This window comes from Euphorbia lathyris, chromosome 1 (assembly GCF_963576675.1).
Source record: "Euphorbia lathyris chromosome 1, ddEupLath1.1, whole genome shotgun sequence".
Classification (NCBI taxonomy): Eukaryota; Viridiplantae; Streptophyta; class Magnoliopsida; order Malpighiales; family Euphorbiaceae; genus Euphorbia; species Euphorbia lathyris.
In genome coordinates, this window is record NC_088910.1 from 61409853 (window position 1) to 61426938 (window position 17086).

The window sequence follows — 17086 nt, forward strand, 5'->3', positions numbered from 1 at the left end:
CAGATGACGGGATGGATTTTCCACCCCTAGTAGGCCGCTCCGTCTACATAAAAAAATTATACTAAGTTAATAAAATTGTAAATATACGATAATTATAAAATTATAATAAATTATACTAAAGTTTTAATCAATTTATACCAAAATTATAAAATTACCCTAAATTAATAAAATTGTAAAAATCATGCTAATACTATACTAAAATTAAACTAAAATTAATAAAATGTTAAATAATATAAATTAAACTAAATTAATAAAATTTTAAATAATATAAAATTTAAAAACCCACGTGGGCGTAAGGGAATCACGCCCGAACCATTGGTCGGGCGTATGAGAATCACGCCCTACCAATGGTTCGGGCGTGATATCACCACGCCCTCCCTACGGTTCGGGCGTATGAGTATCACGCCCTACCGTTGGTGAGGGCGTATGGCAATCACGCCCTCACCAACGGTAGGGCGTGATACTCATACGCCCGAACCGTAGGGAGGGCGTGATACTCATACGCCCGACCTGCGATTCCGGCGAATTCCAACAAAAACCAAACAGATTCGTTACGAGCTCGAATTCAACGAAATAAAGCGGTGAATCTTACCATTTTATCTTTTCCTTTACGTCTTCTCTCGCCATCCATGATTCGGTTCAATGTGTTGTCCGAATTTGAGCAAAAAACGTTTAGGGTTCTAGAGAGGTTTTGGAATTTTTGAAATTTAGTCCAAAGGGTATTTCGGTCAATTCTAGGGCCTAGAGGTGGGAATTAGTGGCTATGTTTAGTAATCCACAATAAAACCTCATAAAAAAAATGAGATATGAAATACACGATAGAGAAAGAAGAGAAGTTTTAAAAAGAGAGAGTTGTGAGCCTATTTTTAGAGATATTCAAATTATTTTCTTAATTAGATTTAGGGCCCGTTTGGTTCAGCTGTTAGCTAATAGCTATTGCGGTTGCTGTTAGCTGTTTGCAGTTGCAGTAAGCTGTTAGCTGTTTGCAGTTGCAGTAAGCTGTTAGCTGTTTAATTACTAGTGTTTGGTAAAATTATATTGAACTGCTGCTGTTCGGATTTAAAATGTCTAAAATGGACATGTTTTAAATTAATCAACGATGAAATTATAAAAGGAAAAATGTGAAAAAATACCTATAATGTTTACAACTAGGAGTAATTTTACTCTTAACCTTTAAAATGGTGCAATTTTACCCATAACGCTAGCAGCTAAGAGCAATTTTACCCCTAACATTGACAAGTTGGATCAATTTCAAATATTATAATTTATAAATTCGGCGAAATATTTGAATTTTTTTTTGTCTAACTCGTATAAAAGACAATATTTTTTTTATTTTCTGAAAAAAAAATTCATGTTTAATCATATGTTTGTGATCTGTTACAAACGATGATAAAATGGTATGTAAAGTGAGATGACAATATTCATGATCAAGAATGCAGTTTGATAAATTATTTCTCAAATTGACCCAACTTGTGAATGTCAGGGGTAAAATTGATTTTGGCTGCCAATAATAGGAGTATAATTGCACCATTTTAGACGTTAAAGGTAAAATTGCTCCTAGCTATAAATGTTAGGGGTATTTTTGCACTTTATCCTATTATAAAATAAAAAATGTGTTACACAAACTAATAAAAATAATCTATATAAAAAATAAAAAATTTATTGAACGCAACAAAACATTGTTTTTTCGGTAATTATTTTATAGAAATATAAATAATATTAAAGAATAAACATATTTTGTGGAAATAAAAAGGATAATTCTGTCAATAACAAATAACTACAAACAGCTGTTTATGAAAAGCTCCAAATAGGAGCTTTTCGTGAAACGCTCCAAAACGCTGCAGATTTCAGAAAAAACGTTAAACGCTGTATAAACCTAACCAAACGCTATTTTTCCAGCGGGTTGGAGTGAAACGCTAAACGCTCTTCCGAAAAGCTAAAACAAACACCCTCTTAGATTGTATTTCAAATCAAGTACTTACACTGGAGATGCATGTAAAATTATACTAGGAATTAATTAATATTAAAAAAATAAATAAATATGGGCAAGTTGGTTCAATTGATTAATTAGTTGTATTAATCTTCAGAGCATTATGGGCAACGAAAGTGTCGTACTCAAATATCAAAGAGAGAAGATAGGACCCACCCTGGAATGGAAGGGATAGCTCATCCTTAGCTGACTAACACATGAATATGAATATGACCCTACAAGAAATCCATGTGATTACTGCGTTACCCAATGGGAGTTCAGATTTGAAGATCAACCTTTCTAATCTACCAATTAAAATGTAGATAAGGTCCCAAAAGTGCTAAAAAGTTCATATTTTTTAATCCTGGAAAAGCGCTCATTTGTGGGTCATACTCTCACTCTACTATTTACCCTTTTTCATTTCATTTCTTCTCCTTCCTCACTGCTTTCCTTTGCTTTCTTGTCTTCATGTCTCAGACTCAACTGAACTGAACACCCTTCAGCTTTTATTTGATTTGATTTTTCATCTGTTTGTTTGTTCAAAATAGAACTCTACTATGATTTCAAACAAAAATGTTGCCAACGCCTTTGCAGGCAAAACAGCTAGAGCCTGCGATAGTTGTATTAAAAAACGAGCCAGATGGTATTGTGCTGCCGATGATGCTTTTCTTTGCCAATCCTGTGATTCCTCCGTCCATTCGGCTAACCCTTTAGCTCGTAGGCACGAAAGGGTTCGCTTGAAGACCGCTTCTCTTAAATCTTTGGACCTCAAGGAACCATCTTGGCTTCATGGCTTCACTCGAAAGCCAAGAACACCTAGACATGGTGCCAAGCCCCTTTCTCTTTTCAAAACTCAAGATAAATTCAACTTTGTCCCTGAATTGGGCTCGGATGAGATATCTCTTGAAGATAACGATGAAGATCAGCAGCTTCTTTACAGGGTTCCGATCTTCGATCCTTTTGTTGCTCAATTATGCACTTCAACTACTATTTCCAATGACGGAATTGAATCTAGGGATTCTTTTCCAGCCAGCGCCGAAAAGCGGCAGGATGTTGAGAGTTTACATGGATTTCTTCCGTCGGATATGGATCTTGCAGATTTTGCTGCCGATGTTGAGAGCCTGCTCGGTAGGGGCCTTGAAAACGAGTCGTTCAGGATGGAAGAGCTTGGGCTTGTAGAATGTAAAGAGGAGGAATTGCACGAAGATTGTAATTCACTAAAGAAAGAAGAATTTGATGTGGATACTGAGATAGACATGGGCAAAGAGGAAGAGCTTCCATTTGAGCTGAGCTTCGAGTATGACTCTGCAACTTGTGGAGAGGAAGACGAGAAAGTAGAGAGAGAATTGAAGAAGGAGGGAGATGAAAGCCAAGAGAAGAGCATAAAGAAGAAGAAGATACTGTTGAGTTTAGACTATGAGGGTGTAATAAGCGCTTGGGCAAGCCAAGGTTGTCCGTGGACGACTGGTAACCGGCCGGAATTGGAGGCGGACGACGAATGCTGGCCTCACTGGATGGTAACACCTCTCTTACAATTATCTGTTTTATATAAGAAATGATGTGAAATAAATGCTAATAAGAAAGATGAATATATGTGAATTGAAATAGGGAAATTGGGGAGGTGAGCAGCATGGATACAGACAGTACGCTGTAAATCATGTAATGGGAGGAGGAAGAGAGGCACGAGTATCAAGGTATAGAGAGAAGAGAAGAACAAGGTTGTTTTCAAAGAAAATAAGGTACCAAGTCAGGAAACTTAATGCTGAGAAAAGGCCCAGAATGAAAGGCAGATTTGTCAAGAGACCAGATACTTCCTTGCATTAATTCCATTCCATTCCAAATAAATATGCTTCAGCTTTTGTATATAACCCCATTTTTCTCTCTTGTATGCTCTTTTTGACACACCAGAACATCTTTCAATTTAATCTAAACCACATTCACTAAGTAGCTTTACAAGGGAAGTTTTGAACAACACCATATGCACTTTTATAAAAGTCCATGTATGTTTCTTTTTACGAACAAAGGAAATCTATATATGCTTTGGTGTTTTCTAACAATTGCATTATTTAATTTCTTCTCCAAATATCCTAAAGAGTATTGTGTCCGGTAATACTGTATCATCCAAATTTCAATCCTACTTTTGAATACATTTCATTCTTATATTACTTTGCAATTTACATAGTTTTTATTTCATTTTAGGATCCAATTAATACTTTAACATATAATATTTTATTTTTAGCAATTCTTTTGCTTCTATTGCAAAATAAGCAAGTTTACTAATTTAATGGATTGCAAATATTTTATGTCACATGAGCCTTTGAACTTGCAATTGCTTTTACAAGTCATTGAAGATACTCTTAATTTTCTAGTATATATATATAATACTTAGATTAGTATATATCTTGACTAGTGAAAAAACAATACTATATATATACAACTCTAATCTTAAATGGAATTATAAAAGAAATAGAATACAACAAATAGATTATTACAGTGAAGAAAACGAAACACAAGGGTTAAAGATGGAGTTCAGGTTCGAAATGGAAAGAGAAGAATAAGAGGCTTTTGGATTCTCAAAAGACTTGTTTACGTATTATGAGAAGATAACCATCTGACTCAAATAAAAGATAATAAATCAAAAGGGTTAGTGACTTTTCACTTAACCAAGGGTAATCTGGTCATTTCGCAAGCTTGGAGGATAATATGGACTTTTACCATCATTGGAGCATTCTAGAAGAAGCTCACCCCCTTGTGATGAATACCACCTTACCAAATCATCACCCAAAATAATCACCACCATCCATCATTTCCAGATTTGATCTATGGTTGTGATTCATCCACTTGTTTGTCCTTTTCACTTAATCCCCAAGATTACTTGCTCAATACACCTAGCTACAAATATAAAATGTAATAGTTAGTTGTTTTTAATTTTAATGAGAAATACAAGATTATAGTTATATTTTCTCACCCCATTAAAATTCTCATGGTATCAGAGAAAACCTCTGCTTAAAAGTTTCCACCATTGAAGCAATATGGCTACTCCGGTGATAACATCTAATAGTCCATATCATCTGGTGTCGCAAGTCCTCACCGGGCCCAATTACCATCAGTGGTCACGAGCTGTCAAGGTAGCTCTTATGTCGAAGAACAAATTCCCTTTTGTCGACGACACCATCAAGGCTCCGCCACCCGACGATGTCATGTACACCCAATGGGAGAGGTGCAACAACATGGTTATGTCGTGGATCCACCACGCACTGTCGCCTTCAATAGCCCGTAGCATCATGTGGCTTGACAAGGCAGATCAAGTCTGGGCAGACCTGAAGGAGCGTTTTGCACAAACAGAGGTGCAAAACGCTCCGTGACCAGCAAGACGCGGACCAAGTCATCACCTTTCTCCAAGGGCTAAATGACTCTTACTCTACAGTTTGCTCACAGATTCTGTTGATCGAGCCTTTGCCTTCCCTCAACAAAGCTTTCGCATTGGCCACTCAGCACGAACGGCAAATAGGTCTTGCACCTATCAAAAGCAACGATGGAAATGAAAGCAATGCATTCGCAGGAATCACCAACACACAAAACAGACAAAACAACAAGACAAACAACTCAAGGTATAACACTCGCAAAACGAATGGCAAAACTTCACCATTGTGTACATATTGTGGCAATACAGGTCACACAGAAGAAATATGCTTTAAAAAACATGGATATCCACCGAACTATGGCAATAGAAACAAAGGAGCTCCTTTTAGAACAAATCAATCAAAGGCCAATGCAACAATAACTCAGAACAGGGATTGCGGAGATTCAGGAGAAGAGGATGACAGGCAACCTAACACGGAACCTTTCTCCCTCACCAAGGAGCAGTACAACACGTTGCTTGCCCTATTGCCACAGAAGCCTTCCGGGAAAGCTCCGGCCTCGGGTAGCAGCGTTAACACTTCTGTTAAAGGAGAAAGTTCTGGTAAAGCGTTAAAACCTCACTCTATTTCATCATGTTGGATAATAGACACAGGGGCCACAGATCACATCATTTGTGACACCAAATCATACAGTTCATTTACAAGGATAGATAACTGTTGGGTAAATTTGCCAAACGGGGAAAGGGTCAAGGCTCAGTATATAGGCACAGTGGTCCTTAGCCCACAACTCATCTTGCATAACGTATTGTGCATACCTGCTTTTGACTATAACTTGATCTCAACAAGCAAGCTATTGAATACAGGGAAACTATGTGTGGTAATAATGGGTTCAGTATGTGCAATACAAGACTCAACCAACTGGAAGAGGATTGGCTTGGCTAGAGAACATGAAGGTCTATATTACCTGGAATATCCAGTACCTAGTTTCCATTCTGTTTATTCAATCAAAACCAATGTATGGCATTTACGTTTTGGCCATCCCTCTTACGAGCGATTAAAAGGCCTAAACTTACCCTGTAATGATTTTGATTCCCTAAAGGCAATACCATGTGATATTTGTCAAAGATCCAAGCAGAAAAAGCAACCATTTTCTTTAAGTCACAGCATAGCAAAGCAATGTTTTGATTTGATTCATGCCGATATTTGGGGTCCCGTAAGAGAATCACATTCTAACAAACACTACTTCCTAACCATACTTGACGATCATAGCAGGTATACATGGATTACGTTAATGCAAAACAAGGGTGAGGCAAGCAACGCACTACAGTGTTTTTGCAAATATATCAGCAATCAGTTTGGCAAGAATGTAAAAGCAATCAGAACAGATAATGGGCCCGAGTTCACCATGAAGGAGTTCTATGCCACAAACGGTATCATTCATCAAACATCATGTCCAGAAACACCTCAACAAAATGGCAGGGTGGAAAGAAAACACTTGGACATCATGAACACTACTAGAGCACTTATGTTTCAAAGTTGTCTACCCAAAGAATACTGGTCAGAAGCAGTCAGTCATGCTGTTTACCTTATTAACAGATTACCTTCAACACCAATTCAGGGACAGACACCTTATGAACGCCTATATGGTGAAAAGAGTAGCCTAGAAAATCTCAAGGTCTTTGGTTGTTTGGCTTACGCCTCGTCACTTGACCGGCACAAGACCAAATTTACCGACAGGGCAATTAAATGCATCTTCCTAGGCTACAGATATGGCACCAAAGGCTTCAAATTGCTAAACTTAACGACTAATGATATTTTCTTTTCCAGGAATGTCAAGTTTTTTGAGCAACATTTTCCTTTCGCAAATCAAACAGCAATCACATCATCCTGCAGTGAGGCAGAACTAGACACACTACATTTGGCATCAATACAAGATGATGAAGTTGACACAGAAGAAGAGGATCATGCATTTCAGGATACAATCCAACATGTTGATATCACACAAGCACAGGAAAATCAAGGCACCACAGAGATTACAACAGGCACAATAACAGAGGAGCAACCACAGAATATAACAGACAGGCCCCGACGAGAGAGACAGCTCCCGTCTTATCTCAAAGATTATCACCTGGCCTTGATAAAAGGGTCCGCCATGCCGTGTCCCACGAATTCACCACACAACATATCCAAGTTCCTCTCATACGACAAATTATCTCCCACTAAACGTATTTTCTCCATCAACCTTGCCTGCCACAGAGAACCTGCAAGTTACACAGAGGCCAAGTCAGACACAAATTGGCAACAAGCTATGAGAAAAGAACTTGACGCTCTCGAAGAAAATAACACATGGGAGCTGACAGTTTTACCTCCGGGGAAGAGACCTATCGGATGCCGGTGGGTCTACAAAATCAAACATAAGGCCGATGGCAGCATTGCCCGTTTCAAAGCCCGCCTCGTAGCCAAGGGTTACTCGCAGCAAGAGGGAGTGGATTTTACTGCTACTTTTGCACCTGTAGCAAAATTCACAACTATTAGAGTCATCCTTGCAATAGCAACATCAAAGAACTGGTATATCCATCAACTTGACATAGACAACGCATACTTACATGGAGACCTCACCGAAGACGTATACATGCAACTACCCCCGGGGATGACTCCTGCGAACCCAAGGCAGGTCTGCAAGCTCAACAAATCCCTCTATGGTCTCCGGCAGGCAGGCCGTCAATGGAATGCCAAACTTACGGCCACCGTCAAACACATGGGTTTTGTTCAATCTGTTGCGGATCCATCCCTCTTCACCAAGCATGAAGGTGATCAAATCACAATTTTACTCATTTACGTAGACGATGTTATTTTGACAGGGAACGACATGCACATGATCACTTTGGCAAAACAACATCTCGACAATTCCTTCAGCATCAAAGACCTTGGAAACCTCCATTATTTCCTTGGCTTCGAATTCATTCGGAACAAGCAGGGGCTCCACATGTCACAAAGAAAATACGTATTAGAACTATTACAAGAGATGGATTTTCTAGCATGCAAACCAACCTCATCCCCAGCACTACCAAACCACAAACCACCCCCAAACACAAATCCCATCACAAATATCACATCTTACAGAAAAATAATAGGCAAACTATTATATCTCACGCATACAAGGCCCGCCATCTCCTATATCGTCAATCAACTCTCACAGCATCTAAACCAGCCAAACACCGACCATCAAAACAGAGTTCATAGGATATTACGGTACCTTAAGGGGACGGTGGGTCTGGGTATCTTTTTCCCTGCATGCAACAATCTACAACTTCAAGCCTTCACCGACTCCGACTGGGCCACTTGCACAGAAACCAGAAAGTCCATTACTGGCTACGCCGTCTTTCTCGGAACCTCTCTAATCTCCCGGAGATCCAAGAAACAGAACACTGTTTCCCGCTCATCTTTCGAAGCTGAATACAGGGCCATGGCATCCACCTCTTGCGAGATTCATTGGATCCGAAGTCTCCTCAAGGATCTCCGCCTCTCCCCGACCACGGCCTCCTTGCTCTTCTGTGACAACACATCCGCCATGCATATCGCGCAAAATCCCATCTTCCACGAACGCACAAAGCACATTGACATTGACTGCCATGTGATTCATGAACGGGTACAAGCTGGAATCATCCGCCTCATACCGATCTCCTCCTCACTACAACTCACGGACCTCTTTACGAAAGCCCAACACTCACCGCACCTCCGTTTTCTTATTGACAAACTCGGTTTGAAGAATCCCTATCAAGCCTAGTTTGAGGGAGGCTATTACAGTGAAGAAAACGAAACACAAGGGTTGAAGATGGAGTTCAGGTTCGAAATGGAAAGAGAAGAAGAAGAGGCTTTTGGATTCTCAAAAGACTTGTTTACGTATTATGAGAAGATAACCATCTGACTCAAATACAGTAAAGATAATAAATCAAAAGGGTTAGTGACTTTTCACTTAACCAAGGGTAATCTGGTCATTTCGCAAGCTTGGAGGATAATATGGATTTTTACCATCATTGGAGCATTCTAGAAGAAGCTCACCCCCTTATGATGAATACCACCTTACCAAATCATCACCCAAAATAATCACCACCATCCATCATTTCCAGATTTGATCTATGGTTGTGATTCATCCACTTGTTTGTCCTTTTTACTTAATCCCCAAGATTACTTGCTTAATACACCTAGCTACAAATATAAAATGTAATAGTTAGTTGTTTTTAATTTTAATGAGAAATACAAGATTATAGTTATATTTTCTCACCCCATTAAAATTCTCATAGATGAGTACAAAACGTGGTGAAATCTATCTCTATCACTCTCCACAAGTTGAGAATTGGATAAAACAAGTTTCAACTTGGATCATAATTCCTGAAACCGAGCTTTGAATAAGGCTTTAGTGAGAATATAAGCAGTTTGGTGTGTGGAACTAATATACCAAACAATAAGCTTCTTCCGACAAAATATAAACAACAAAATGAAAATCAATTTCAAGGTGTTTGCTTCAGCCATAAAGGATTAGATTAATTGTGAGATAAGTCAAACTCAAATTATCACACCATATAACTGGCGAAGGGATAGAGGACTCACGTTTACTCAACCACTTTTGCACCCACAAAAGTTCTAAAGAGACAGTCGTGAAGGCCCGATACTCCATTGCACTCGAGGAGCGAGGAACTGGTTCGTTACTTCTTTGAGCTCCAAGAAATGAAATTAGGGTTGAGATGAACATTAAGACCGGTTGTGGACTTCCAATTATCCAATGAACTCGCTCAATCTATACCTGAATAACTAGTTAACTGAAACATAACACATTAAAAAAAATATAGACTAGTCACAATTATTCCACTAATATTTCAAAGAAAGCATTTTACTGTCAGCCAATGAGCTTTCTTGGGTGAACTAACAAATTGTGATAACTTGTTGAAAGCAACGATGATATCTGGTCTAATAATTGTTAAGCATTACAAAGGTTCCAACCAAACTATGAAATATATTGGTGTTGGTGTTCAGTCCTAAAGATAATAGTTTTGAATGCTTAGATGTAGGTTTGTGGGAAATGACCAACATTCATTCGCCAAATGACTAGGTTTGTGGAAATTATAGCATTCAAAATAACTATGGTCTCTTCCTCTTTGATTTCCATGTCCATGTTTACTAACCTCTGATATTCTGACTTTTATTTGCTTCATTCCATCCATTCCCCTTGCTTGCATGATAGCTTTGTATGAGCATTTGAGCCTTTTCCTCCGAAATTTCCTCCTCTTCAATGACCACGATATCTACCTCTCTGGTTTTTGAAATCCTCATTCTTCTCATTCGGAGACAACTTTGACTTGAGTGATTGATCCAAAATTACTTATTTCTTCTTGTTTAATATTTTTTCATAAGCTTGCAATGAGCATGTGAGTTCATCAATGGTTATGACATTCAAATACTTAGATTCTTTAATAGCTTAGATGATTTTTTTCAATGACACGAAGATCATCCATAGTTTCACCATTCCTTTTTAACTAGTTGACAATAGACAATATCCGTGAATACTAGTCAGAAACAGATTTCGACTCCGCTTTATGCAAACCAAAAGTTATAATTTTTATTTTTTAACATGTTAATAATAAAATAATTTATATTAAAATAACTTGGTCTTACAAATTGAAAGTATATCAATTAAAAAAAAGTTGCAGGATGAAATGTATTTGCATATTAGATTGAAATTGTATTGATATGACAATATAAACCAGCACAATGTAATTGCATGATGGAAATTGTTAAATATTTCGGATTGTTAAATGAGGAAGCTATATGGCTTTTTAAATATGTAAGGCAATCCTCACCTTTTGAGATACCGTTGGGGTGAGTTAAGCCTTTGTTTACATAAATGCTCTAACAACACCCGAACAATTCATATAAAATAAATAAACAAAAAACAACACCAAAGAAAAGTGTTAATGGAGTTTGTTTAAAATAATGGTATAAGAATTTGGCAAAAATGCTCTCTCTTGGCAATGTTGAGCTGCTATATACTAGTATTATTTTTAGGGTAAATTTTAAATAAAACTCCTTGTGGTTTCACTAATTTTCAGATAAAGGACTATAGTTTACTTTTTGTCAAAACGAAGATTGGGTTTCGCACTTGGATTAATGCTATTAAAATCATCTTTAACGATCTGAAAATGAAAATTTTCAAGAATTAAAGTTGTTCAATGTCATGTTTTCTATGGACTACATTTTTTTATTTTCGAAAATCATCTTTTTTGGAACTTTCTCTCTCTAAACATTAACTTTCTCTCTCTTTACCAAACTTCATCTGAATAATCTCAAAATAAAAAAGTTGAAGAATTAAAGTTGCTTAGAATATTAGTAGTTCTTAAAATATGTCATTTTTGAAGTCGTGAAGGGTGATTTTAATAGTATCAATCGAAAAAGTCCTTATTTTGCTAAAGTTGAAAACCTCAATCCTCGTTTTGACAAAAAATAAACCACAGTCCTTTATCTGAAAATTAGTGAAATCATAAGGATTTTATTTGAAATTTACCCTAGCTTAAAGTAAAATATGTGGTAAGTGCAATAGTGATAACTGTTTGGTAGTTGCTAAATGCCATTGATTTTGCTCCTCTGCCTGATTGCTGATTCAACCAATTTGGGATTCTTCTTCTTTTTATCACCTTAATCTTCATCTCATATATATGTTTCCGCTATGCTCTGTTTTACTATGTATTTCCAACTGTAGAATTTCATGGATTAATTTATGGTCAGTTTTCTTAATTTCAATCGTTTTAACTTTATTAAGCAGTGAGTCTAGTGGTTAAATAGTCATTTCTTATTCAAATGTCCTATGTTCGAATCTCTGGAAAAGCAAATTTTTGACAACTCCAAGATTGTAATTGGATGACCTAGCCGCCCCTCCCCCTCTGCCGTCCCGCCGCCTCCTCCTGGTGGCCATGGCGGATTCCGCCTTTGCAATAGCCCACCTTTTCGAGAGATCCTCATTCACTAAAGCTTCCTCCACCCCAAAACCTTCGCCTCTAGCGCAGCTTCCCTCCTTTGCTGCTGTGGTCAGTAAAACTATCAAACCAATCGTTGTCCCCTCGCCGACTATCCCGCGAATCTCCGAGGAAGGAGGCTTCAAAGCCATCAGAATCCAGCAGTCGATTTATGAAGAGCGGATCAAGTCTTTTGAACACTCGGTAATTGGGAGACTAACGCTCTCGAAGGGGGACCGACCTTGGAAGCACTCCGATCTAAAGATCAAATTAAACCAAATTTGGCAGGGGAAGTTGGATTGGAAGCTCATATCGCTCGGTAAGGGCTTCTACCACATTATTATGCCCACCGATTCTGCTTTGCAATCAGTCTGGAGTCTTGGTGCCATCCCTCTAAAGCCTGGAATTATGAGGTTCACTCCCTGGTCTCCCGGTTTCAACTCCGACTCATATAAATCGTCTTCTGCACATGTATGGGTTCGCTTTTATAATCTCCCTTGGGAATTTTGGGACCCCCGTATCCTTGCCAGTATTGCCCGTGTTGTGGGAATCCCAGTTAGGTTTGATCACAATACAGTCAATGGAGAGTTTGGGTATTACGCTAGGGTCCTAATTGATGTAGACCTGTCAAAAGACATTCAATCCAAGATTAGGGTGGACACTGATGATAGGAAACAATGGGTGTATACTAAATATGAACATTTGCCTGCTATATGCTCTATCTGTGCTAATATTGGCCACACAGCCGCGCAATGCCGTAAGAACAGCACGACATGGCATGCCAAAACTCAACAACGGGATGGAAAGCAGGCAGTGCCAAAGGAAGCAAACAGATCTGATGTTAATTTGGAGAATTTGCAATTGATAATCCATGGGCTTGAAAAGCAGGACGCCGGGGCTGAAGCCAGGAAATGGGGAGAGGTTAGCGAAGACGGCAGCATACCGGATACTGATTATGAACAGCAGGAGATGGAGCTACAACAATTGCAGAATAGCAGAGCGGTTTCTAACATTGAGAGTCACGAGCTGTTTCAGTTGCAAAGGCACGGGGAGAATCAGAATACAGATAGCAGCGATGGGACCGACTCTGCGAACTGTGAGCAACTTCAGATTCATGAGGCCATTGTTAAACATCTGATGGATACTCCTAGGGATTTAGAATGGGCCAGAAAAATATGGAAGGATAGGGTGATTATCTCGGCTGACTCTGAAGAATCCCCTTGGACAATAAGTGTCAAAAAAAAAGAAACATTCTTCTGCACCATCTCTCAGTGAAACTCGGTCCAAAAGGCAGAGTAGGATGCCCTTCCGGTATCGATGATTGTAATGTACTGGAACTGTAGGGGTCTTGGTAACCCCCGTACGCAGCGAGCTCTTCGGCTCTTATGTAATGTTAACCATCCGGACTTCCTTTGCATCATAGAACCGATGATCCTATTCGATCAGATCTATCCCTCCTTCTGGTCCTCACTCAATCTTCAATTAGTTGCCCAAAATCACTGTAGCTCTATCTGGTTGCTTGCAAAAATTGGCGTTCCCTCGCCGCCCCTGCTGCTTAGCTCCCACGAGCAACACATCACGATCAACTATGCTACACAAGGTAAAGACTTTATCTTGTCCTTTGTCTATGGTAGCACCTCGGCTACTTCCCGAAGGGATCTTTGGTCCTCTCTTTTGGCTTTCAACAATAATGATATTAAATGGTTAGTGTTGGGAGACTTCAATGCCATTACTGGCTCTCATGAGAAAACTGGTAGATGTCCGTCTAGGAGCTCTTGCCTTGAGTTCAGAAACTTCATTGACAATGGTGGGCTGGTGGAGGTTAGCACCACGGGTAATCAGTTCACATGGTCTAATGGGCGTCAGGGAGATGAACACGTGGAATGTCGTCTTGACAGAGCATTGGTAAATAAAAACTTCGTGGATTCTTGGGATCGCGTCGCAGGCTCTGCTCTTGCCCGTCACATATCCGATCACTGCCCCCTGATAGTCAGTTGCAGTTCGGGTATCATTAGAAAAGCCAGATTCAGATTCCTCTCCAACTCGCATATTTCTCTTCCGCCCGCCCAGCTCCTAACGCACAAGCTGAAAACACTGCGGCCAGTTTTGAAGAGCTGGAACAGAAATATTTTTGGTAGGCTATCGGATAATATTGCAGGGGCCACATCTAGAGTTGAATCGATTCAACTTGAAATCTCCGATTTGGGAATTAATCCGGATAGGGCAGACCGGCATAATAGTGCGCAAGAAGAGCTTGACTTGCAACTTCTCAGACATGGACTCCTCTTTAAAGATCAAAGCCGGGTCAAGTGGCTAAAGGCGGGCGACCGCAACTCCTCCTTCCACCGCTGCGCAAAAATGAAAAAGATCCACTCGACCCTTGATGCTCTGAGTGTTGATGGTGTACGCACCTCCGATGAGAACATAATTGCAGACCATGTAGTTGATTTTTTTTCTGCGCTGTTCACCGGTAATAACAGTCCCGTTGACTTGAGCCCTGTTAGCGAAGTGATTCCAAATCTTGTCTCGGATGCAGACAATGACTCCCTCACCAAGCGCCCTACGGCGGAGGAAATCAAGACAGCGGCTTTTAATCTGAGCGGGGATAGTGCTCTTGACCCAGACGGCTTTAGCGGACTTTTCTAGCATGAGTTCTGGGAAATAATTGGTCAAGACGTCTACAACATGGTTACTAGCTTTTTCGACTCAGGTTACATCCTCCCTGGTATGAACTCTAACCTTATGGCTCTTATTCCAAAATCGAGCGACGCATATGTCATTTCTCAATTCCGTCCTATTGTGATGGGTAATTTCAGCTACAAAATTATTGCTAAACTTCTGGCTGACAGGCTGTCTCCTATTGCTGCGAAAATTGTATCTGTTAATCAGTTTGGATTTGTTCAGGGTAGGAATATCCACCAATGTATTGCCGCCGCCTCTGAGGGGATCAATCAAGAAATGTTATGGGGGGAGCATGGCCCTTAAGATTGATAACAAAAAGGCCTTTGATACCCTGGACTGGAATTTTTTGCTCTCAGTAATGGAAGCTTTTGGTTTCTCTCTATCTTTTCATAACTGGATTCTGAGTATACTGTCGTCGGCTAAAATCTCAGTTCTCTTGGGAGGTAATCCAAAAGGCTACTTTGGCTGTTCTTGCGGTGTCCGGTAGGGGGGTCCGCTTTCTCCAATTTTATTTGGAATTGCAGAAGATTTTTTCTCGATATGGATCTCCAAACTTGAAAGCGAAGGTGTTTTTGTTCCTGTGCATTATGGTAATAGTAGAACCTTCCCTTCTCATCTCCTGTATGCAGATGACATGCTCCTTTTTAGTAAGGCTACTTTGAGAAACATGAAGTGCATCAGAGAGCTCTTTAAATTGTATGAGAATCTATCCGGTCAGGCTGTCAGCTGGGAAAAGTCGGCTATTTACTTCGGATCCTCTGTCAATAGCAGCAGACACATGAGATTGACCGCCACCCTTGGAATTCGAGATGGCCTTTTGCCCTTCTCATACTTAGGCGTACCCTTATTCAGAGGGGTTCCTAAAAAGAGGCATCTCCAGCCCCTTGCTGGCCGGTTCTTAGCGAAATTCAGTAATTGGAAAGGTCATTCTTTGTCCATGGCAGGAAGGCTTACCTTGATTAAGTCTTCATTAACTAGGGCCTTAATCCACTCCCTAATGATATACAAATGGCCTATAGGCTTGCTGGCCACCCTCAATAAGGCGCTCAGGAATTTCTTATGGACTGGCGATAAAGATTCACGAAAGCTTATTACGGTCTCATGGAGTACCTGCTGTAAAAGTATTGATGCAGGGGGATTGGGCATAAAGAATCTGACTTGGCTTAACCAAAGCCTAATGGCCAAATTTTGTTGGGATTTGCTGCAGGGGAGCAATTTCGTTGCCAATCTTTTAAAATCTCATTTTCTGACAAGCACATGGCAGCCGCGGAATTACATCAGTACTTCAGCGATCTGGGGGTCTTGTAGGAAAACCTTCACTGATATTCGTAATCAATCCAATTGGTGGATTGGGTCGGTTTCTAAGCTGAATTTCTGGACTGATCACTGGATTAAGCCATCGGTGGCTGACCAATTGGGAATCCCTTACAAGCTGCAGGCCAATTATCTAGATGGAGTAGACAATTTTCTCATAGGAGATAGCTGGGAAAACATAAATTTTCTGCCGGTTCAATTGCAGTCCAATATCAAACAGATTAACAGAGGTCTTGATCCCTCAGATATATGTTACTGGTCGCCTTCTCCCTCAGGCCTGATATCCGCCAAGATCTATTACAGCTTTCTTAGCGAATCTCCCGCTACGGACTGGGGAAGCAAAATATGGTCTAATTACATTCCTCCGAGAAGATCCTTTGTGTGTTGGCTGTTACTGCACAACAAGATCTCAGTATAGGTATCACTTCAGAACCGCGGCCTCCATCTTACAAGCCCCTGCGAGCTTTGTAAACGAGACACTGAAACCGTAGATCATTTATTCGTTACGTGCTCCTATGCGAGGTCGGTCTGGAATACGGTTAGCTTGCTTCTAGATGTGGTGATAACATGGTCAGGTACCTTCTCCTCCTTCTTTTTATCTTTGTTGCAGCAGCAACTGCCTCGCCAAAGAGTCAAGTACTGGCGAATTGCCATCATCACGGCTCCTTGGTTCCTTTGGCACACAAGAAACAAGGCAATCTTCAACAATGCGCTCCCTTCAATCCAAATGGTTCCCTCTCTCCTCTACCGCT

At 39.9% G+C, this 17086-nt stretch overlaps 1 protein-coding gene across 1 annotated transcript; it reads left to right on the forward strand.

Moving 5' to 3' along the window:
• The first annotated feature begins 2355 nt into the window (after nt 1–2355).
• On the forward strand, nt 2356–4026 carry LOC136235094 (zinc finger protein CONSTANS-LIKE 16-like). Its single transcript, XM_066024609.1, has 2 exons — nt 2356–3486; nt 3578–4026. Exons 1-2 carry the CDS (start codon nt 2527–2529, stop codon nt 3791–3793), a joined length of 1176 nt encoding a protein of 391 aa, XP_065880681.1. The 5' UTR covers nt 2356–2526; the 3' UTR covers nt 3794–4026.
• The last annotated feature ends 13060 nt before the right edge of the window (nt 4027–17086 follow it).

Excerpts from the sequence above, each read along its gene's own strand:
- LOC136235094 (XM_066024609.1), top strand. The coding sequence starts at position 2,527 with ATGATTTCAAACAAAAATGTTGCCAACGCCTTTGCAGGCAAAACAGCT. Across the intron at positions 3,487-3,577 it reads AATGCTGGCCTCACTGGATG|GGAAATTGGGGAGGTGAGCA; the intron begins GTAACACCTCTC and ends GAATTGAAATAG.